A 25289-nucleotide genomic window follows, 5' to 3' on the forward strand; every position below is an offset into this window, starting at 1 on the left:
TAAATATGAGGAAGAACTTGGGTATTTGATGATAAAAAAGTAAACAAGATGTTTCTGGTCAATTGTTTTGAATTTTAATTACATCTCAAAATCCTTGTTAGGAGCTTATGTAAATAGAAATTGAAATTTTAAAGAATCTTAGGCATCAACAAAGGGATAGAAATTTAGGAAAATATGCAGCATATATGGGTCCTAGTGCAGACTCTGGTGGGTCCTGTGATTTGTTTGAAGTCCTTTGAAGACAATGAATCAGATTGCTTCCCTGGAATCGTAGGAAATTAGGAAAGAACAAATTTATTTATTGAGGGAAATAATAGTTCACTGCTTGAGGATAAATTCACCCCCTTTCACGTTTTTCTTTGCCTTTAAAACTTAACGGATAATATTAAAGGGGGGGATTTTATCCGTCAGAGGGGGGGAAATATCATTCCCCGTTATTTAATATCTTCTTGTTGCATGACAAGCAGAGTAGGCAGCACAAGTAACACACCTTGAGAAATCAACGCTTCCTTATGCCTGAGAAGAAGAAAAATCATTTTTGCTTGAGTAGAAATTGAACTTCTTACATTGGGGCTTTCTCTTGTTGAGAATGGATGTAATGAGTAGTCTTGGGTGGCGGGATTCATAGGGTACTATGGATTACCAGAGATTGGATTTTGGGTTTCCTTCCATGTAGATTGTAAATTTGTAATATCCCACCGTGCTTCCGCATCTGCGCGACTCGCCATGGTTGCTACTATGATACCAAATGTTTGGTACCTAACCAATATGCCAAAGGACTTGTTATGCTAAGCCCTTAAACCATTTAGAATCGTAATAAAAAAAGAAGTTAAAAGAGGTGACTAGTTTAGGCTTATTTAGGAAAAACAGTGGTTTATTTTGGAAAAGAAATGGCTTAGGAAAGAAAGAAATATCATCGATAGGGGCTCTGCCAAGGCGGCCTGTTCAGAGCCATAGACTCTGTCCGAGGTCTGAGTTTTCTGAAAGCAAAGAGTAAGGTGACTAAATAAGGCTTTCTTCTTAAGCATGGAGGTCGGAGGTTCGATACCAGCTTACACTACAGAATAAAAAAAGCAGGAAGTCCAACTTTAAAAGACTAACGATTAAGAAACACTAGGGTTGAGCCTCTAGCTCATTGGTAAAAGGCTTTCTTCTTCAACCAAGAGGTCGGAGGTTCAATCCCAGCTTACCTACCCAAAAAAAAAAAGAAAAAAGAATAACACGCTTAGACCAAATCAATGAGGATACAGAAGAACCAATCATAGAACAATGATTCCTTCAAAGTGAGGTCAGATCGAACAAGAATATGGCCTCAATATACAAGAACATTCTACAATCAATATGACAATGTTGAACCAAATGAAATTTGATTACAACCTAAGTTTCTACTCTTTTTTTATGATATATATGAAAAGAAAAAGAATTACACACGCCGGCAGGTACCCACATACTCATTCCACACCCTGTAACTGTTCTTCGTTGAGCTTCATTATACATTGCACCATTCACTTCTTTCTTCAGCTTCACTAATGCCTAATAATGGCATCAATGTGATCTTTCTGATTTCTTGTTCTTGGGATTCTTTAATTTATAGAGTAACAAAAGAGAAGAATCCTTATTACATCGTTGTCATCCCTGCTGCACTTTGCTCGGAATGTAGTCGTCGTTTTCAAACAGTTGCAATTCCACCATCACATTCAAGTACAGATACAAATAGGTATATTTTTCACGAACCACCGATATCTTTTCTTTTCGAGAGGAACAGCGCAGTGGTGGGGTAAGCAATCAAGACTCTGACCTGCCAGCTCCAGTAGTGAAGGACGATAGAAGGCCCGCTGCATTGACAGGTAACATGTCACCAAATGTGAGCATGGCATTATCCTTAAGCTTGCCAACTTGACCATCTGAAAGCATGGAACCCAGTCTCAATGTGCTCTCTCCAAATTTGCTCCCAACCTGTTGTCAATGGTTATGGTTATGGAGTACGTTAGTTCCAACTTCCAAAAGGGAAAGATGTAAGATTTTTGGCAAATTGTGCCCATATACAGCCTACAAAATGATAGCTAAAGCACAATCTAAAAACCAAGCTCATGGATGGTTTTTGACAAGGTTTCGGGATTCGGTTTCGGTATGTGTTTTGGGCATGATGGAAAGATAAACATCTAGGTTTTTTTTTTTTTGAAAGTTGACATTTATTAATAGTGAAAAGCAGTACAACCACAGGGGACAAGATGTCCCAGAACAAACATCTAGGTTTTGGATGGAAAATTCGGTGAGAATCCTGTAAAATCATGAATAACGTATGGTAACATGTATAAATGATGGACAGGTAAGATGAAATTTCAGAGTGTGCTAGAATAAGCACAAATACACACTAAAGAATGACTATATAAGCAAAAAAGCACCCACAATGGTTTAAGTTTTAAAAACGTCGTAGATGAACATTCTACAATCATGTATATTTCTGATATACATGCATTCTCCATCAACAATGTAAATGCATGAATATTCGATAAGGACTATTATTGTAATAGTCCCAGTTTGCTTATCTTCAGACCATCATGGGGTTTCTCGCCTACCCTACCTATTTCTGCAATTGATGGCCTATTTCTGCAATTGATGGGGCCCTATGACAAAAGAGGAGAGTACTGTCACGTCGTGTTAGATAGGTCCTACCGATTGGACCAATTGGAAGGGCAGATCAGGTGCATAGTCTGCAGTCTGACCAAACACACAACATGCACAATGGCCTTCCCGCACCTGACTTCCTCTCCATCCTCATATCATTTCCATATATATAATATCCATACCACTCAACTCAACTCAACTCAACTCAACAAAGCCTTTGTCCCAAACTAGTTGGGGTCGGCAAAATGAATCCTTTAAAAAAAAATCATGAAGAAGGTTAAAGGAATCTACCCGGCTCTAATCCTGGTTCTAGTTGGGTGGTTCTACATGGATCATTTTCTTCCATTCTATCCTATCCAATGTCATGTTCTCTGCTATGTTTCTTAGCTATCAAGTCATTCCTCAATGTTTCTACCCAAGTTGTTTTCGGTTTGCCCCTACCTCTTTTTACTCTATCAATTTTGCATGAGTCGCCTCTTCTCACCGGAGCATCCAAAGACGTACGTTGGATATGTCCAAACCATCTTAAGCGGTGCTCTCTCATCTTCTCCTCAATTGGAGCCACCCTCACCGTTTTACGAATGTCTTCATTTTTCATTCTATCTAGCCTTGTGTGGCTGCACATCCATCTAAGCATTCGCATCTCCGCTACACTCATCTTATGCACATGCTGCTTCTTGGTGGCCCAACATTCTGAGCTGTACAGCATGGCTGGCCTCACAGCTGTCTTATAAAACTTTCCCTTCAACTTCGTAGGGATTTTACAGTCGCACAAAACTCCTGAGGCAAGCTTCCCCTTCAACCAACCTGCTCTTATTCTATGGTTAACATCCTCTTCAATCTCTCCTTCCTTATGTAGAATTGAACCAAGACAGCGAAAGATATCCCTCTTAGGTACCTCCTGTCCAGTCATATTTACTACATCCTCGTCCCGCCTCCTTACATTACTAAAGTTGCATTCCATATATTCTGTCTTAGTCCTACTGAGTCTAAAACCTTTACATTCTAAAGTAATTCTCCATAACTCTAATTTAGCATTCACTCCTGCTTTGGTTTCGTCGATTAATACTATGTCATCTTTGTTGCTTAAAATTTAATTTTCAAAAAAGAAATACTATGTCATCTACAAATAACATACACCACGGTACCTCATCCTAGTTACCCTCCGTAAGCTCATCCATAACTATCGTAAAAAGATAAGGGCTTAGAGCTGATCCTTGGTGCAGTCCTATTATAATTGGAAACTCACTAGACGTGCCATCCGTGGTTCTGTCACTAGTTACTACTCCATCGTACATATCCTTAATCACATCAACATATTTAGTAAGCTAATGAGTCACATATTTCCATACCACGTGGGTGAAAAATACATCTCTAACATTCGCTCGATGTAGATGGGGAAGTGATATTTCCACCCCCTTTATTTGTCTTCTCCTAAGAATAACTGCATTTCCACCTCCTTTTGTCTACCTTCTCCGAAAATAGTCATTATCAAGAAAAGACAAACAAAAAGGGTTGGAAATATCATTTCCCATATGCATACACACACATTAGATTTTATGTGCACATGTATGTGCGGAGAGAGAGAGGGAGAAGGAGGGGTTGGTATTGCTACTTCCACACGACTCTTTATTTAGAATCTTTTCCATTGGTTTGTACTTGTATGAGCCAATGGAAGAGGTGGAAGTGCCCAAAAGAAGTGGTTGGAAATATCGGGCCCGTATATTACTTACACATATCTACTTGGGTCTGTTTTAAAGCCACAGGCCCAGCCTCACACTCTTCTGAGACGGCCAAATCAACCCGACTCATATAGAAATCAAGTCTACTTGGCTACACAACCCATCTAACAGTTATCCATTTACTTTATCTAATTGCCAGCCTAAATTTTTCACTGGATTTTCACAGTTTTTAAGCATTCTTTTCTTTCTTTTTTTAGCATTTTCTAAAATGGCAATCAATTTTTCATAATTAGCAATGACCCACAAATTTGAATGCAACATAATTGGCTAGTTTACAATGCATTCAATTGATATTCGAACTTTGCATAAAACCAATATGACGAATTTGAAAAAAGTAAGCATATTAGATGGGTACCTGAGTCATGAAGGACTTGAATAGTGGTGTTGCAGCCACAAAACTTGAATTATCATCAAACCCAAGCTTTGGAGAAAGTTCACCATTTGAGTAAGCTTTCCAGGAGCTTCTAGAAGATATATCATTGGAGGATGTCGAAAGAGATGATTTAGGTCTCCCTCTAGAAGATAATTGAGGTGCGCTACAACCAAAAAAAAAGCAAAAGAAATCTAAGTACAGAGATAAATTCTCTAAATATCTACCTATTTTTATTTAACATCAGAACCATCTGAATTTCATTTTTTTTTAATGGTGCTAAATTTCATTAATTTGACACGGTGATTGGCCTTTGGGGTTATATTTGACCTAGCTGAACCTGAAAGAGTCAGTAATTAGGGTTCAAGTGTCCAATGCGATCATAAAAAACAAGCATGCTTCAACAAATTTACATATTTGAGGGTTATTCATTAATGTACTCATTTTTCATTTTTCTATTTTTTCATCTTTGATATATGTTTTGTATTTTTCTTCATCGTTTGATGCTTCTACAATTTTTTCAAGCTAAACCCATGAATTCATGCATCTATTGGGGTATAAATGGGGAGATGATAAATCCGCACCCCCTGTAGGATAATCTGCACCCCTTATAACGTGAATTGTGGCAGACTTGAATGCTTTTTTATGTCAAACCACATTAAAAGTGGTGCGAATTTATCGTCACCCTTTGAATTCTTATTTACCTTTTCCATTTTTTATAGTTACATTTTATTTGGCATTTCATTTGATATATATTGATTTTAATTTTCACGGGGCAAGATCTACATATCTTTAGGCTTCACCAACGTATATACATTAATTTTTTTACTTAGGCATTTATTCATTTTTCAGACCTAGACCTATGCACCATTTTTTTCTGAATGGTTAAACTTATGCAGTAACAAAACGTATGCATTGTTACTGTAGATTATCCATAGATCCATACCTTTTCTTCTCTTTAATGTCTTTGTTCTTTGCTCATTTGTTTTCAGCATTTACTTTCTCTATAACAAATGTATTTTATCCTTGTCTATCATTTTTTTTGTTCCTTTAAATTTTCATTTGTCTCTGGGGGTGTTTGGTCCCAATCCCCCTTGGAATTGAACACGAGACCTTAGACAAGGTTCATGAACCCTTACCACAAACACAACGGTGTGGGATTGGTAAATTTTCAATTGTCTCTAAACTTTTAGTTTTATTAGTATAGAGAGAATTGCAGACAAGTAAACAGAACAGGCCTAAATTGCTTGCTAACACAATAGAAACATTTTTTATTTGGAATGGCACTGTTAACTTACCAACTTCTCCAAAAGCTTAAGCTGTTGGAGAAAGGCGTTATTGATCTTTTATACTTTAACACTCCCCCGCACGTGTGGCCCACTTGGCAAACACGTGGCACATGTGGTCCCACTTTGGGCCGACCATCGCATGTGGATTTTTCTATCAGGGAGGTTTGAGCTCGAGACCTTTGGCTCTGATACCATGTTAACTTACCAACTTCTCCAAAAGCTTAAGCTATTGGAGAAAAGCGTTATTTATCTTTTATACTTTAACAGGCACAAAAGAAACATTATTATACATCAAAATCATGAACACATTGATATTTTCTAAACAAAATATGCCAAATGATAGTAAAAACAAAAGAAAACAAGAATAAATGGTGGAAATCCGACGTATTGGTTTATTTCTTTTATAGCAGTGCAAAAAAAAATCTCAAAAAGGTGGCTCAAGAAAGAGACCAGGTGCATAAAGTTCTTGTCGAAGGAGACCCTTTGAATGTCATAAGGTGGCTCAAGAAATCTCAAAAACCACCATGGAGTTTTGACCACCTATTCAATGAGATGAGTGATTGGATGGATAGATCCTCTTGGTCATTTCATAAGTTCGACGTTTAACCAAGTGGCCAACCGTCTTGCTAGGGAGGGAGTTTCCATGGATGAGCTTCCTCTTTTCGATTCTCTCCCCCCTTAGCCCTCTTTTTTTCTCTTGATCTTTTTTATGTTCCTTGTTATCTGTTTTGTATCTTGACCCCCTCGGTCTTCTTTCTCAATAAAATTGGCTATCATTTTTAAAAAATAAAAAATAATGCAACAAATAAAAATATATGCATATTAGCTAATATACAATATGTAACAGCCGATATGCCCGATAAGTATCAATTCAGCCACTAGCCGAGAGACCAACTGATGCTGGCATTTTGAACTTTGTTAGTCTTATAGGAAACAATCTTTTTTTGCGCTTGACCACTTGATTCAAGAAGAATTGACCCAACTCAGACAAGTTCTGAATTGACAGAGTTTTTATACCAGTCAAGGTATTAAAACATTCAATATTATTTTAAGACAGAACAGACAATTAAGTTCAAAGAAATACCAGCAGGAAGTCAGGAACACTAACCTGATTGGAAGGTAGTTGAACCGGGGAACGGTAGAACATCTCAATATATTTGACACGGTATTTGTAGGCACTTTTTTAACAGTATCAGTGTACATACGATTAAGTTGTACCAAGAAACCAAACAGGACAGCATGACGCTGGTACGACTGCTTCGCGTTATCCCAGAGGTACGGCTCATATCTGTTAATTTCAAAAAACTGCTTCAATTCATTGAAAGCTGAAACAACTGAAAAAAGGAATAGAAGACAACAAAAATTATAAAGTTGTTGAGCAAGTTTGCATATATGACTTCTGGAAATAAATATTCAGGAACAGCACAGAATATTTCTTCCTCGTTGTGAAAGAAAATGGCACAAAGAAACTATTTCCAGAATTTCATAATGTATTAAGTATTTGTTGGAAAGAAGCTCACGTAGCCCAGTCAATAGGATCCAGCCTCTGTGAAAGACTATGTATCAATCCCATAACGTGTTCTCTTCTAGCAGGGACAGGCTGGGTTTGAACCTGTTTCCGTCTAAAAGGATTCTTTAATAATGAACTTTTTGATGGCTCTTCTTTCCCATTCAAATCGGTATGACTGAAGGACGACTCTTTTCCCCCAGATAGAATGTCAACAGTAAATCTTACGTCTAACAAAACTTGCAGGACTCCCTTCTCGGACACTGGCGGTGCATGAGCGTCCAAAGTCGAAATAAAGTCCCCATAAATACCAACCACCTACAAGATAACATGAAAGTCAAGACAGATGCATGAGATCGCTATCAATATGATGTGCTCTCAAGCCATCAAAAGATATAGTAAACTGTATCTATCCATTTACTCTTAGTTAACCATGCGTCAATATTGAATAATAATTACTCAATATCAACTTACAAACTAAACAAATACGGCTAAACCAGCAGTAGGTATTCAAAATGCTTTGGTTGAGGATGAAAAAAGCATGGCTAATAGATGACTAACAAATGCAGGGCACGGGATTCAAACAACCAATGCACTAAATTAAACTCCCTGAAACAGTTCCCATGGCAATCAAGAAAAATAGCTTGGTTATGAATCAAATGGCATGCTAAATTGATTGAGAAACTATGTTCTTCTGCAGTAACTCCTGAAACAACTAAATCATATGAGAAAAAAATCTCAATCTCCTGGCAAAAAAAGGACGTCCTAGTCAACCAAGTGACTAGGAACATCCAAATTTGGAATTTTATGACATTCTAAGCCTGATCTTGCCACCGTGTAGCCAGAGTTAGTCGAAATGAAGCCATACATGCCATTTGATTGAGAAACTATGTTCTTCTGCAGTAACTCCTGAAACAACTAAATCATATGAGAAAAAAATCTCAATCTGCTGGCAACAAAAGCACATCCTAATCAACCAAGTGACTAGGAACATCCAAATTTGGAATTTTATGACATTCTTAGCCTGATCTTGCCGTTGTGTAGCCAGTGTTAGTCGAAATGAAGCCATACATGGAGGCACAGGCATATGCATGAGCATATGGAGACACCATTCTCACTGACATTCTAATTCAGGTTATTCGCCTAGCAACTTGTATAGTTTGAGTATTATTGTAATAGCATGCATGTATGCTACTTCCCTGGGATGCAGTACGGCGGAAGAAGGCTCATTCCAGTCACTCCTCCAAATGCGCAGGAGAGATTGGTCCAGTATACACTATTAACTATATGCGTATTGCGTAATTATGAATGAAATTACATATCTACAAATTGATGTTGTAATTTTATATACTTTTGTTTAATAATTGCAAACATAGAAAACTGGAATAATTCCTAGAAATTTTTTATTTTTTTTAATGGTGAAAGACCATCCAGGGAAGGATGATCAAACATCTCCACAAACAATCTCCACTCCCAGACAAGCAAGATGATCTGTCTCACTATTGGGAAATCACGAAACATGCTGAAAACCCATAAAATGAGCTTTAGACCATGTACAAAATCTCCTCGATAGCATCATCAAATCTCTAAGGATATCTGACACCAACTCTAACTCATTGGATAACATTGAGGGTGTTGCATCAACAATGAGTGAATCTAACTGAGATTGATCAATGAGCCTGATCCTTGAGCAGAGCCTGAACCTCTGCCTCATTAGAATTTGTCTCATCAATCGGCAAGCTATAGGCCCATCTGATATCATTCTTTGTTCTGCAAAGGAGGCCACTGAAGTCCATTGGACCCGGATTACCTTAAGCTTCACGTGTGCGTGTGCATGTGTTGTGGCGCGTTTTATTTTTTGCTGTGAGTGTGTGTGTGTGTGTGTGTGTGGGGGGGGGGGGGGGGGGGGGGGGGGGGGGGGTCTGTGATGTCGATGTATCCCTCCAGATCGCGTAGAACCCTGATTGACCTTCGGATCAACAATTAGGCGATCCAGATCGCCGATCAAGTTCATACTATGACAGAGCAATGTCTTCCGTACACAGGCCGTCTTAGATCCATCGAAGATCAAAGCGTCAATTGAATCAACAGCCCTTGTTTCTTCAAGGGTTCAAATTTAATTTATTTTTGTATTTTGTAATTTTCCTATCGGCCAAGATTAGTTATTGTTTGAGTTTCGTTAGGATTTTAAGTTTTCCTTAAATTTGAACAAATTTTAAGAAAGATTTTTGGAGTCTTAGTTATTTAGGGCCAATCAAAAGAGGCCCTGCTTTAGTAGAAGAGGAAATAGGATTGTTTTAAATGTTTTTTCCTTTGTTTTAGGATACCTAGTTCTAGTAGAAATCGTCCATGCAAAGTCTATAAATAGACTCCATTGTAAGTTTGAAACAAGTTCTATAAGCTTTTAATTAATGAAAATTTTAGTTTAGTCGAAGATCTTCACAAACTATTCTCAGTCCCGAGTTGCCGATCATAGCAAGCGATCTGCTGCTTGCCCCTTTGCTGATTATAGGGGCCACCTGTTGCTTGCTTGTTGTCTATGCCACAAATATTGTCTCAGCAAGGAAAATCTCAGGATATGTTATTTTATTTTTATTTTTTCGGGTTTATATCTTGAAAAAATATAAGATAAAATTATTTACAAATCTATAAAAATATGTAAATGAAGAAAAAATATAAAATATCGTAAAAATATTATGATATTAACATGATATTATCGCGGTAAATGAAAATATCTATATTTTTTTAATTTCGGGATTGTCTCAGGATTTTGTTCTTTTATCAAAACATCGCGATGAAATCGTTATATTTTGAAAATATCATGATAAAATTGCTATATTTTGAAAATATCGGAGATATTTGTGACATAGCTTGTTGTAACCGCAGAAGTTCCTCGGAAGATTCAAGATTTAGCCCCAAGAATCTCCCCAGCATCCTCCCCTCAAGGTTTGCAACAAACACCCTTCTCTATGCTTTGATTTCATTCAAAACTCAGCCAAAACCGCCACCTTTTCCTTGTTTTTTCAGCCAAACGAAACCCCCTCCTCTTCATATAATTAGGAGAAAAATCCCTCTTATTTTCATATCATTTAGTCGACCAAATCCCTTCTTGATCTCCAAGACTAACACCCTCCTTAACCACATTTCTTGATAATCACAATCTACTTAAAACTCATTCTTGATCTTTCTTTAACCAGCTAATAATTCCCCTCTTTCCTAACCGATTCTTTGCTTTAACCTTCTTATTCTCTTTAACCTACCAAACCTACACATCAAACCAATTAACCACCTTCTTCTTCATTCTTCAGCCAATTCTTCAACCACTTTTGAAACCAAGAAATTTCAACTTACCTTTAACCAAAACATTAATTAATTCTCTCATTATATTTCCCTCCTCATTCCCGGTACAACCACCTTCCCTTCAAGAAAGATTTCTATTAGCTCCGTGCCCTTTTTTTTACCTTTTAAGCCCTTTTCCAACTGTTTCACATTCCCTTTTCAATCATTTCACATTCCTTTTCCTCCCTTTTACTTCATTTTCCCTTCATTTTCCTTCCAATTTCCCTTTAGCTTTCCGCATCCGTACAAACAGAGCTTCTGCTATGCCTATCCTATGTCATTTGGTATCAGTGCTTCAATCTGCTGCGTCTACTCTACATTATTTGGTATCAAAGCTTCTGTTGCCGTTATCTGCCTCTGCATCAGTGTGGAGGGGGACCAACTAGAAGCGGGGTGCTCCACTCTAATCCTGTTCAGCATAATCTCCTCACAGGATAGAAGAATAGAGGTCTCAAAAACTCCTCTAAAGATAAGAAGAGTCGCTGCCCAATGAACCACAGCACAAAAGATTTGTTGCTGAATCGAGTGAAGCCCTTTAGATGCACTTTTAAAACCCTCGTGCTCATTTCCTTCAAAACAAGTCACAGCAAGGTAAAGAGGAACAACTCCAGGGCGTAGATCTCTAGAGTAAGATCCGAGAGGGGAAAAGCTCAGCTGTGTGACAAGGAAGAAACCAACTCCCCCAAAAATCCAAAAGATGAAGATCCACATCTCACGCATAAAGCTGCAATGAAAAAACAAATGGCCCATTGTCTCACCCGGAGCGAGATACATGCAAAATGATTGATAATAATCCTGACAATTGAGAAGATGATGACCCATTAAGATCTTATCCAAACAAGCAGTCCACAGAAGGCAGTCACCTTGTGTGAGGCAAAACCATCTCTGGCAATTAGTCATTGAGAAATATGGTTATTGCTTTAAGACTGGAATATCCAGAACGAGCACTTAGACTTGGATACCCTGGAGTTTTCTCAGGTGCTATCAAGTCCACGATCTCCTACAAGATCAATTTGTTCTGATACCAAACTAATGCAAGGGCTGTAAACTAAACTCAGTCACAAACTTGCAGAAAAATACAACACCCAGCAACAACTACAAAATTCTACAATTCAATGAAGAAACTGATCTCCAGTATCTCAAAAGCAGCACCAAAAAAGAAGAAGAGTTCAATTATAGCAAAAGAAATCTCAACAACTTGAAAAGAAAAGGCCAAAGTGAAAATCCAAGGTACAGAAATTACAAATTCAAAGAAATCCATGTGGGATGGCTACCCCCTCCTTATGTATAGAAAAGCTCCTATAATTCTAACCAAGGTTTAAAATTTCGGTTTCGGTACTGGTTTCGGACCATGGAATTTCGAAATTTCGGTTGAAATCTGGTACATAACCCGAAACAAATATTTTATTTAATATTAAATTTCGGTCGAAATTTCGGTAAAATATTAAATTAATATATAAAAAAACAGTTTTTTTGGGTCAAATTTCGGAAAACCGAAATTTCGGCCGAAATAAATGACCGTTTCGGTTTTGGTCCATTTCGGTGTCGGTCTCCACCGAAATCCGAAATTTCGGATTTCGGTTGAAATTTAAAACCATGGTTCTAACTAAACAGGGAAACTACACCTAACAAGCGTCCTAATACAATCTTTCAACTAAAAACTAAAGTTTTTTGAAAATGAAATAAAAACTAAAGCTAATAAATGAAACTCAGAAATTAGTCTCTTAAACCAGCTACAACTGCTTAAATCTTCAATTTTTTTAATCCTATTTGATCTTGATGTTTGAGAATCCGTTTCCAACCAAAATACTGGACAAATAGCTTTAAGTGTTTGATTTAATCCTGAGTTCTCCCAAATTCTGTGTTTGCAGGTCATAGAATTGATCCTCAATTGGGACTCTTCAAAACATATTTAAACTATTCCAAAAAAATCTGGAAAATTACTCATATTTTTAACGGCCCAAATGGCAAGTTCTGGAGCATTTCAGTCCCTTCCAACCATGTGAGACCCTCCTGCTGACATCAGCAGTTATGCCCCATTTAGACCCAAAATTCTGGAAGGCTACTGATATTGGCAGTGTCATGTTGATAATGGGCGTAGCTCACAATGTCACAATCCCCCAAAAGCTCTCAGCAGCCAATTAAAACAAAAAGACAGTGATTTTGGCTCGTTATCAAAATATGGAGTGCAAATATCAGCAGCCTTCTGGAATTCCTCTTCTTCCTTCTTACATATGCCCTGTGGTTTCTTGGGACTTCTTCCGACACTAGTGCACCACTATATGTGATCAATCAAAACTTTAAAAAGAATAATAATAACATGTACAAGAATCAGTGCAGAAAAAGTAAAATCTAATTAAGCTAAAAAAGTTCAGCAAACTGATCATAAAGACTAAACGAGGGATAACCATATTACTGAAACTATAGGGAAGGATGAAATAAAATCACATGACTAGGCAGGCTGAACCTTTTCCAGGAGTCTAAAAGCAAAGTTCTGAAGTATAAATTTGTCAAGGACATGACCACCGATTCTATGAATTTCTTGGCATGCTTGGAACAGAAAAGAGATAATGTACAGAGAAGGCATGGAAGGGAGTGCAATTTTCATCTCCAAAGCGCCCTCATTAGACTGCTCTTGTTTTATCACGATTTCTTCCCAACCCTGCACAAAATTACAATGTAACTACGATGTTTTTACAAGGAAATGCATCTACAGAGCAGAAGACAGATAAATGTAAAAACAGCAGGAAAACACTGGTTAAAATGATTCATCCATAATTCCTTACTGACAGGAAAACAAGCATTCTCAGCATAGGTAACAACCTTAAAAAGAAATTAAAAGGATATTGAACGAACATAAAGTCTTTAGATATCCAAAGGCATCACTAGCAAAAGGATACATTTTGCTCATCATGGCCATCTCTCGACACAAACATATTCAGTTTTTTATTGAGTTTGTTCTCCTAAGGCTGAGAATATTTTACATTCTTCGAGGATCATTTGGTGAATTGAAAAGTAAGAATATATTCTTTATTGTCGCCACATCTAACACAATAGAGTTGTGTCACAAACTGAGAGATGTTCTAACTTTATTCCCTTCATAAGTAAAGCTTCGTTCAATACCAAAAAAAAAAGCCTTCGGATAAGCGTGGCGAAGTAAAGTTTGTTAGAACAATCTAAAGAAGCCTGGAATTGGGCAGAAGGCGGATATGGGCCTGGACTTGTGTAGGCTTGTGTAGATATACATAGGACATTTTATACTCTATTCTTTTTTTTAATGGCATTTTACACCCTATTCTTATATCCTTTATAAGAATACTAGTGGTCTTGGACCATTAGTTGATTGGCATGTGTACAATCCAGACCATTAGTGTTGAGTAGCAGAGCACCTCATTTGGAGGCAACCCCAAAGCTCTCTCACTTCTGTATTCCAGGCATTCTTTCCAAGTTCTTTCTTGTGTGCTTCCTTGTGGGGGTCAAGTTCTTCCATTGGTCACTTTGCACTAGACTAGGTCACTTGTCCTAAACTAACTTGGGGTAGTATTTAAAAGTTGCAAAGTCATGTAGAGTGTGGGAAATTTTTCTGCAAGCCAATAACAAGTATAACATATGACGTAGCCTGTTTGAAGAGACTGTCGAGTAAAATTTGGGACGGACATCTATCTACCTTGATTAACATGGTCTATGATACTCAAGGGGCTACACACACTTCCTCAAATTCGATATTGCATGAGAGGACCAAGCATATCAGAATGTGAAAGTGGATTGTCACTTCAACAAAGAATAAGGAAATCCATAACCCCATTCAACAGCTAGAAGGATCAGCCATCAGAAGTGTTTGTCAAACCTTTTGGTTACACTTCTTTTAAGGAAGCCATGCAACATAGATATCCATATAGCAACTTGAGGACTCTAATGACAAGGATGTTAGGATAGTAAAGCAACAGGGGTAGCTTAGAAATCTAGTAGTTATTGGGTACTCATGTATATTGTGTCACTAAACGAATGAAAATTTATGGTTTTTATAAAATAATATATATTTTAACATTGAATCCCTAAGGAACTAGGCTCTTCTCATCATTAATTTGAAAATAGACAGATGTGTAAATGGGTAGAACAAAAGGCCCATTATACTCACCACATCTATAACGGTGTAACGTTGGAAATAACACAATGGACGGACATAAGGAGGAAAATCTGAAAGAAAAAAATTAAACTAGAGAATCCGGGAGAACTTACATTGGTAGAAAGCATATAAATACATAGAAAAGCAAGGATATAAATCAAACCGATAATTACCCTTAATGGAGTTGTCGCCGATAATGTGTCATCGTTTTCAATATCCTTGGCCAGAATTACTGATAGCTCATCAGATACCCATGTTATCCACAAGCTATGAGCCTTAATGCAAAGATCACGCAAAGTCACGTTAAGTTCATCGAGCTTTGGGTTGGCACTGTCATTCACTCCAAACAAAGCGGCAGTAGCCGATGAAGTTTGCCTTCTAGGGCTTTCTAGCATTTGCATCCTAGGGCTATCAACCATAGGGGAATCAAACAACAGCTTTGAATGCCTCGACATGGATGGTAGCTTACCAAACACTGCAGTTCCCTTTTGGGTATTCACCCACATCCTTGGAGAACCAAGTATTAGTGGAATATTGCTAGAGTGGTTTCGCAATGCAAATAAGAGTCGTCCAATGAAAAGAGATCTCTCAACAATTATAGCTGGAGGCAGAGAGTCCCTTTCCATTTTGCTATTGCCTAGGGCAGTGGATAGGTGTCCAAGCTCATCCTCGAGTCCCTTCAATATGGTCGATATACTTTTGTAACAATTATCTTGAAGATACGACACTAGCTCCTTCAACCTTGAAGTGGACTTTTGGGATTCTAAGAAACATAGAAGATCTTCCAGAATACTCATGCATCTACTGTCCACTGCATCTCTAATCAGGCCAACTTCAGGTCCAAAATAAGCATTAAGACAATTGTGGAAATCATTCTCATCCGCCATTGCTTTAAAACTAGAAACCAGACCAGCCTTTCTATTTGTAGGCTCTGAAAACCACACCCCACCACCCGTTGAAGGCTTCTTCAAGTATGACTGGAAGTCATTAGAATCTCCCGGACTTGCAACAATTGCTCGAACAGACTCCCTAACATTAACAGCATAGCTCAAGTCCTCGAACCCAGAATGGATGATCTCTTTCATTCTATGTACGAACGCATCTTCAAATATCCCATCCCAGAGATCTTTATTGTCTTTCAAAACAAGCTCACGAATGTGGTTCCAAGGCGACTCAATCTCCGAGCCAAAGACACTCCTTAACCAATCCATACTCCCCTCCAACGCTTCCCGGCCATCTAATGTATCCCGGATTAGCTTCTCGCCCAATGCAAGTTCCTCTCCACTTCCCATAACATCTATCAAGTACCTCCCATTCACCTTACTAACAATCTCTTCACCGCAATTCTTTAACCAGGAGGAACAAGTCCGGGCCACGAATTCCTGTTCCAACATTACCATAGTAGACTCCAATTTCTCCCTATGCAATTTCCACAACCTGACCTCCTCATCAGGATTTGGAATCCCCCCAAAAAATTGTGTCCCAGGAGGCGATCCCAACACCGTCTTATAAAACAAAGGCATATCATTCAAAACCTGCAGAAAGAGCTCCCCTACCTGTCCTAGAGTAACCTGAATTATCCTAACTACATCGCAGAAGACTATCGAAACAGAACCAGAATCAAGATCCGAACACGTACCTAGCTTCTGCGAGATCCACGACCGCCTCGAATCCAAGAAAAGTCCGAGCACCTGCTTCGGATCTAGCTCATCAACAGTGGCAACCGCCGAGAGGGCGTCAGAGTACGCCGCAACACCAAGCCCTAGATCCATCAACCTCTCACGACTCCGCTGCGAAATCTGTGCCCTAAAACTCTCAACAATCTGCCACTGGTGCTGGAGCAACGGAAAATTCGACAAAAATTCCCGATCCGCATTAATTCTCAGCACAATTCCATGAACGACTTTGGCACGGAGATACCTTCCAGAAGCCTCCAAGAACATGGATTCATCTAAGCATCCCCAGATATTCTCAGGCGTATCTACGAGGTACTTGACGCGACTGGCAATGCCATAAACCCTAACCCTAGAAGGATTAGGGCTGAATTTTGGAGTTTCGGATGTGTCTGAGAGGGATTTAATGCCACTATCGATCTGAGAAATGTTAGAAGAGATTGATTCGCAGGATGATTTCATGAGGACGATTGAGTCTGCTGAATCGATTAGATCTCGGTAGCTTTTTCCGACGAGTTGCCGGAGTTCTTCCTTTTTCACTTCGATCTCCCTCTTCGTCGAGCCCTCGATGTGCCGGATCTCGGAGATCGGCTTCGTGCGGAAGAGGGATTCCGCGTCACGAATTCCGACGGAGGAGTCTTCCCCCTGCCGTTGAGGTTTTCTCATGGCTGATTTTGAGTGCAGATATCAAATTTGTCCAAAATCGAAATGAGGGTTTTGCCCTAATTCTCTAGCATTAGCATTGAGGGGGAATTGCAGAGAGGCAGAGAGATCAGATTTGTAAATGCACTAGAAAAAACGAGCTACCATCTTCCTTCAAAACACTTCTAAGACGGGATCCAGTTAACAAAAATAGAGACGATGGTGGAACTGACCGATGATTTGGTCAATTTCAAATTGATTTTTGACTTTTGTGAGAGTGGTACGCCTTTCTTTTGTCTTCTTGTAGAAGCTTTAGAGCGTGCATTTAGTAGTAAAGGGACCCACCCACCTATTTCATGATCTAAGCCGTTCATTTGTAAGTATTCCCTCATTGGATGATCCTAGAGCCTTCTGATTTGTAATGGATGGTTAAAATAAAGCTGAATGATAAATCCCAACAAATTAGAGGTGTAGAATTTATGATGGGTGAGATTTTCAGAGGCATAGTGGGACCTAGGAAATGAATTAGAGGTGCAACAGCTCATCCATGAAATGCCTTCTGTGATGGTCCATAGCAAATCCCTATTCTACTTTTCTTTATGCTTCTTCTGCCCCATTTATATTCTTTATAAGCTCTCAAGTTCTCAAGCTCTGGATCTCTGGCCTCAATGTTCTTTTTTTTTTCTTTTTTTTTGGTTTTGGTTTCAGGTAGAGGGATTTATATTCTCTATGAAGAGGGTAATCCTACCCATATGAGGATGTTCATGTGCTGTGGTCAATCATAGTAGAGTCACAAGCACCTCATTGTTTCAAATCCCTCATGCTTTGTATGGTTGCCGGGTTTTTTTTTGTTCCTGGGAGTTATGTGGGAGAAAAAAATACCCTGGGAGATAGGTGGGAAAAAAAAAACTCCTAGAAGTATCCTGGTAAAATAAAAATCCCATATTTGGTTATGTCGGAGAAAAAAATACCCTGGGAGATATGGTGGGAAAAAAAAAACCCTTTGTTTGGTTGCTTGAACTGTTGGGTAGAAAAAAATTCTTCTCAAGCTTATTTTTTGTTCCTAGAGTTTATTTTTGTTCCTGGGGTTATCTTGGGATGGGATGAAAAGGTAATCATTACAAAAGTGGGATTAAAAAATTAACCTCACAAGTAATCATTACAAGAGTGGGATTAAAAAAAACCTAGTGCTAAAAGGTAACCAAACATGGGATGGGACCAAAATTTAACTTACTCTCCCACATAACTCCCAGAAACAAAAAATACCCGGCAACCAAACAGAGCATCATGGTTTCATATGCTTGAAATCTAGTGGGCATTTGTAAAATATGAAGAAGATATTAGTGAAAGATGTTTCTTGTTTCTGATTGTTGCTTTGTCTATGCTAGGGGGTTGAAGGGTTGGAGTTTCAATTCACATTCATGGCCTTGTGTAAACAGCTGTGCGTTCTATCAGATATTGAATGCTTGTAAATATTAATTCAGAGTAGCAAGGGCAAATTCAATTAATCAATAGATGATGGATTTACTCTTTAAAGATACCTTTAGTAACTAGCAAGTTTCAGCCGACACGACTCTTGGAACATAGTATGGATGAATATTGCATATGAAATCTGCCACAGGATCTTAGATTGCAGGGTTAGGATCATCTGATGAAGATGGTTTTTGGGGCACAACCAGGGTTGGAGCCAGGAATTTACACTTGGTCGGGGACTCATTTACACTTGCCTGCATTGGGGGGGGGGGGGGGGGGGGAGGGAGGGCGGAGGGGAGGCATGGCCACTAAACTAGATAAGGATGCATGTAAAGCCCTACACCCATGGCCACTAAACTAGATAAGCAGGCATGTAAAGCCCTACACCATAAAAGAGATTTTTGCAAGCCTTGAGGGGGGGGCTCCCCCCCCTCGGGGCACGACCTATTTACATTGAAGCTCAACAAATGAGTGGTTTGGATATTCCAACAAAGTTAATATGAGTTATATTAGGGGTGTTAGTTTGCGTTCGGCTCAGAAGCTCGCTTGAGCTCGGCTCGGTAAGGCGTGCACCTTTGTACAGACAACATCATGCGATGTTCCTAATCCCTTGATAGATCAAACTTTGTTTATAGTTCTGCGAAGAAAAGCTAAGGGTGCATTTTGCTATGTTCCAATAAATGTTTTTTCTATTTTTCCTAACTAGTAAAAATGCACATGCGTTGCACGTGCTATCCATTTAAATTATTCATTTAAAATTGTACAAACCACATCATAGGTTGATCTAAAACATCCATGTGATAGAACACAACATCAATAGGTTGTGCCCGTAAAATCATTTACATAGGCTGATCCTAGCCCTCCAATCTATTGAGGTTTTCATGATTGTTGTTCCTCTTAAGGTGCCTAGAATTCGTCAATATTTTTACAGGTGTCATGCATTCGTAATATCAACATTTATGTAATTTGACCCGCACATAGTGAATAAGGAAAAATAGTTTTTCATCATCGTTAGGGGTGCAACTTGGGTGTCAGCCCGACCCAATTCGGGTTGGGTCGGGTCGGGTTGACCCGATTTGATATGGTATCAATTGTTGATCACCTCAACTCAAGCCAGGTTGTTTTGGATTTTGAGAACCAATAGTGAGTCACCAATAATCAGTTTTTAACTCACAATCGGTTCTTAAAATCCAAACCAAACAGGGACTAACAATTAACAAAGGGAAATATTATCCGCACTACTATATTTTGATGATCACACTTCTCACTTTATTCAAGTACGGTATGGCCCCGCACCATAGGATTATCCAAACCGTCCATTGTGGATTGTGGAGACTATTTCAATGTTGAAAAAGAAAAACACAAATATACAGAACTTCTTCAGATGGAACCCAAATTCGGGTTTCGGGTCGGGCCGGGTTGCTCGACAGTCCAACCAGACCCAACCCGATTTCCAATTGGGGTTGATTTTTCCCAACCCAACCCAGCCCGATTTGTGAAAAAGCTTTACCCGATCCAGCCCAAATTCGGGTTGAACCCGACCTGCGTGGGAACATCCAAGTAACAATGACGGTTTGAAATTATATATACTGCTAATATCCTCACTACCATATTTTATAATGGCACTACTCATCGTATTTTGATGATCGCACTCCTCACTCTATTAAAATGTACGGAATGGCCCGTACCCTGTGTCGGTACTTTTCGTATGTAGATTACGATTTTACCCTAAAATAATTTCTCATAGAGATAGATGTTAGATATCAACAAAGGGGCTAATGGTAAAAGAGTAATGCTGGCGTGTAAATCCCAGATAAAAAGAAAAGAGATTTCTTTTGGATGGGCCACTTCCTACATAGGTTGTGCCCCAAAAATAATTTTCATAGGTTGATCCGAACCCTCCGATCTATAGAGGGTTATAGGTTGATCTAAACCGTCCATGTGATGGAACACAACATCAATCGGTTGTGCCCGTATAACCATTTCCATAGGTTGATCCTAGCCCTCCAATCGATATAGGCTGATCCTAGCCCTCCAATCGATAGGGGTTTCCATAATTGTTGTTCCTCTTTAGGTGCCCGGAATCCATCAATATTTTGCAAGTGTCTTGCATGAGTAATATAAATTAGTTCTTTCGTTATTGTCATATGTCTTTGCCTCTTCTTAGTAGTTTTTTGCCTTAATTGTCATAGACAGGTACCCGTGTCGGTACTTTTCGTATGTAGATTACGATTTTACCCTCAAATAATTTCTCATAGAGGCAGATGTTAGATATCAGCAAAGGGCTTAATGGAAAATGAGTAATGCTGACGTGTGGATCAAAAGTGGGACACAAGCGGAAATAACGGCAAATGACACAAATGCCCTTAGATGTGGGATACAATTGGAATTATGGCGGTGGGGCACAAGCGGAAATAACGGCAAAGGGTGGAGCACATTAACCCATCATTTTGCCTTTATATATAGTAGTTAGATTAGATTAGATTGTAAAATTAAAAACCCAGAGAAAACATGTTTGGCTCATCTCCTGTCAGAAATGATTTTCTTGTTCCTTGGCTCTTTAAACACAAGGGAAACAAAATTGGATAAATGGTTATTGAGATGCTAGGGACCATCGCAGAAGGTATTTTGCGGACCGGCTGTTGCATGAGAGAGAAGTAACATTGGATGATTAAATGAATAAGGCAGAAACAGAAAAAGAGAGCCTATGTGGCTGCTCTCTCATTCAACAGCTGTTCCGCGAAATGCCTTATGTGATGGTCCCTATCCCTTCGGGATTGTTTTAGTTTTAGACCACGCATAACTCTATCTTGTTATCATGCATCTTGTTTTCACGTTATAATCCCTTATAGTCCCTTATTTTTCAAAAAGTACTGTACAGACCACATTATAGATGATCGAAACCGTACATGTGATGGGCCATAAGGTAAGTAGGTTTTTCCCAAAAAATTATTTCCATAGGATGATCCTAGCCCTCCGATCTATAGAGGTTTCCATAATATGCAATTCATCATAGATCGGGGGGCTAGGATCATCCTATAGAAATGATTTTTTGGGCAAAACCTATTTACCTTTTTGCCCATCACTTGGACAATTTGGATCATCCAATAGTGTGGTCCGTACATTACATTTTGAAAAATAAGGGACTATAAGTGCTTACACCGTATAAAATCTATGTTTTCACATTTATGTCCAAGGGAAAATATTATTTCCCAAAAATTAAACCGGCTCTTCTTGTGCCCAAGTGATGCTCGTGCCCACGAAAAAGTGTTTTTCTCCAATTCGTTCTTTTTTCTTCTCTCTCCTTCTCATTGGTTATTTTCTCCTCACATGATCCTCCTCAAACAAAAATATTCTGATACGTTGATTAGAGGTAATTGAACAGCTGGGTAAATCCCCCGAACCATCTGTTACATATACATCGAAAGGCTTTTGGCTTTTCACCGCATCCTCGCTCTCGCTGAGTAACCCTAACGCACTTTGAGGCGTTTTCTTTGTGCCTTCATCCTTAAATCTGTCCCGATTTGTGTTCTTTAACGTCCTGTTTCTGAGTCATTTCCTTCAATGTCTTCTTCCAATGCAAGCTTTCACCATCATCATATGCTCTAGCTAAGGTTGAAAAGTTGTCACAAACCTGGTAACGGCCTAGGATTTATGTTTAGTTGTGGCGATTGGCTGAATTGCAGACCACCTCCTCTTAGAAACAAGGGTCCGAGTGTTAGGTAAGCTTTTGTTTGCATCTTCTTTCTCACATAATTGCTAAAAAAGAAAAAAGGTTTTTTCTTCTTCTTATATCTACATGTATTTTACAAGTTTATGGATGGAACAGGTGATATAGGAAAAACAAATAACAGGTATATTTATTTTTCCTTATCTTTTATGTTTGGATGTAGCAATAATTTTTTTTGCTCATCCTAGAATCTCTGAACATGATCATAATTCAATCGGATTATAGCTTACTGACGTTTTTGAAGAAGGTTCTATTACTAACATGTTCTATACGTGGTTGAAAGCCGTACGAGTTTTACGTCTGGAAGATCTGTGAATTCATCCTCAAAACTTTTCAGTACATTTCAGTGTAGTTACGAAAATTTACTTGACAAAAGCACCCATAGCTAGTGGCGGAGCAGGGGGGCGACCCTCAAATTCAGGTTTTTTTTCCTGATTCGGTATGCCGCTATATTTATATTCAGTAAAGTTGCCCCTTCACAATGCGCACCTTGTAAATCATCTCCATAGGATGATCCTAACCCTCCGATCTATAATGGGGTTGCTCGCTGTACAAACCTATAGATTTGAGGGTTAGGATCATCCTATGAAGATTATTTTAAAATTTTTTATCGAACACAATTATTTCATGAAGTAGAAATTGAGCGAAGCAAAGCGTCTCTTGAGCGTAGCGAAGTCGGATCTACTCTTTCGAGTAGGTATTATTTAGTGATATGTTGAGTTATCTTTCATGTACTCTAGATTTGCAGTGTTCATCCTTTGTTTTCACGACATAGCTTGCGAACGTTTTCATGCATTTAAGCTCACACAGATGCAACCCATTCTTTTCTAATGAAACCTTTCCATCTTGGCTGGAGGCAGCTTTTCTGATGTCGTTCTTTTGCTTAGTTTAGAGTCGATCTTCTGCTAGTTTATAATCATCGGAGGTAAAAGTCTTAACAAAAGCAAAATCAACTCAAGATGAAGAATCACCCTGTTCGGTCTAAAAGGTGCTTGGGATTGGATTTCAGATGACTGAGAAGAAGACGGGAATGATACTTCTTGCTTGGGCTCCTCGGCCTTTGCACAGATGGAGAAGACTTTTTAGGTACAGTGTGACGTTAAATGTCGGGGTTTCGACACACAGGATGTGAACGACACGCTGACATGCGCAGAATGTGAATGGCTTGCCACTTGCAGATGGTTGATGCGCGCATAATGCAAAGAACTTTCAGGGTTGACAGACTGTCCGACTCTCACCAAACGAAAAAATAATACAAATGAAATGCCTGTGTGAGACATCTCCCCACGATGGAAACCAAACTAGTCAGAGAGGTCACACACTTGTGTGATGATATCAGCTCCAGAGTAAAAAGTTGCCTCGTGGTCCAAGTCTTTTTTAGAGGAATCAAGGTACATCATATTAGCAGCTACCTGGGGTTCCATACAACTCTCCATAGAAAAGATCCGATCGCAACATCCTCATGTTCCCATCTCTCCGGGGGGGGGGGGGGGGGGGGGGGGGGGGACACGCTTAAGAAAGAAAACTTTGCCCCGACCAAGAAGATATGTGCGTTCCCTCCGCCAATACAAAAGATCTCATTCGCAAACAACCGATCAAAGGTGTAAACGTTGTGTAGAAGTTCACATCTTTTATCAGTTAATTAGGTAAATCTAGGATCATTCAATCACGTTGGGATCGGCCTGGTGGTGTTTGATTAGATCAGGCTTGAGTCATGACCATAGTTAGCAAAAATGATGTTTTTTTTTTTTATGTTGTTTATAACTCATTTTAATGGTTTGCCATTCAAAACTTTTATAGTAAAAAAACTCTTTTTTTTAAGAAAAACCTTTTAAACACATTTAAAAAGCATTTTAAATGTATTAAACACGTCTTTTTTGGCCAACTTTCCAACTATACCGCTCATATAATTTGTAAATTACAAAATTTTAAATGTATTTTTATGTGTTTCCATTTTTTTTTACTACGTTCTTTTAACCAATAATGTCTTAAACTCAAGTTTTTGCTGTTCTCACGTTTTGCTAACTATGGTCATGACCGCCTCAAGACCCACATGTCCTAGTCACGTGCCAAACTGAAATGTCATTTAGAGAAAGGGCTAGGAAAAATCAATGGCTTTGCTTATTCGGGTAGAACCCTAATAGGGACAATCCAATGTGCAATGGATGTTACTTACATTTACTACTACCTCTTGGCTCAAATGTATGTTGATGTGAGTTTGGAATCCCTCCAATGTACTTGCAGCTCATTCAGTTTTGCTTGTTTCTTCATGTAGGCTAGGAAAGGAACAATCAAATCACATGCTGATTTTCTTTCAATACCTCTTGTTTATGGTACATGGTATTTGGTTTGGTCAGCTGCATATTTCTTGATGTAGTAGTAGTGATCTTTGCTTTGGGAAAACCCACATGATTTGCATGATTGCAACAGAAAATAACACAGCAAAATCTATGCAAAAATCATCTCCAAGTGTTAAAAAGGGTCATGGATTCAGATGCACAATAGTTGATAGCAATATGGATTTTTCAAACAAGAAACAGATATGGTCTAATGAAGATCACAACCAGCAACATTGTGTTTTCTTTTAAATTTAAGAACAACTTTTCCCTTTCCCTTTTCTAAACTTGTGCCATATATGTTCAAATAAGGCACAAAAATTCTAAATATCTCATTGTCTGATCTCACATTTTCTTACTGGACCATCAATTCCATTCAAAAATCAAGCGGCTAATTCTTACTAATGAACTTTTAGACCCCTTTTTAGGGGTGT

At 38.7% G+C, this 25289-nt stretch overlaps 1 protein-coding gene across 1 annotated transcript; it reads right to left on the reverse strand.

The window, feature by feature from the left end:
- Positions 1-1245: 1245 nt before the first annotated feature.
- Positions 1246-17515, reverse strand: LOC143858880 (Vps51/Vps67 family (components of vesicular transport) protein). The gene is made up of 6 exons (XM_077369569.1): positions 15175-17515; positions 13343-13537; positions 7550-7854; positions 7138-7317; positions 4726-4906; positions 1246-1956 (listed from the first exon to the last, which is right to left on the reverse strand). Exons 1-6 carry the CDS (start codon positions 17338-17340, stop codon positions 1786-1788), a joined length of 3198 nt encoding a protein of 1065 aa, XP_077225684.1. The 5' UTR covers positions 17341-17515; the 3' UTR covers positions 1246-1785.
- Positions 17516-25289: the final 7774 nt, after the last annotated feature.

This window comes from Tasmannia lanceolata, unplaced genomic scaffold (assembly GCF_043159265.1).
Source record: "Tasmannia lanceolata isolate RefF3 unplaced genomic scaffold, GAP_Taslan_0.1 ptg000029l, whole genome shotgun sequence".
Classification (NCBI taxonomy): domain Eukaryota; kingdom Viridiplantae; phylum Streptophyta; class Magnoliopsida; order Canellales; family Winteraceae; genus Tasmannia; species Tasmannia lanceolata.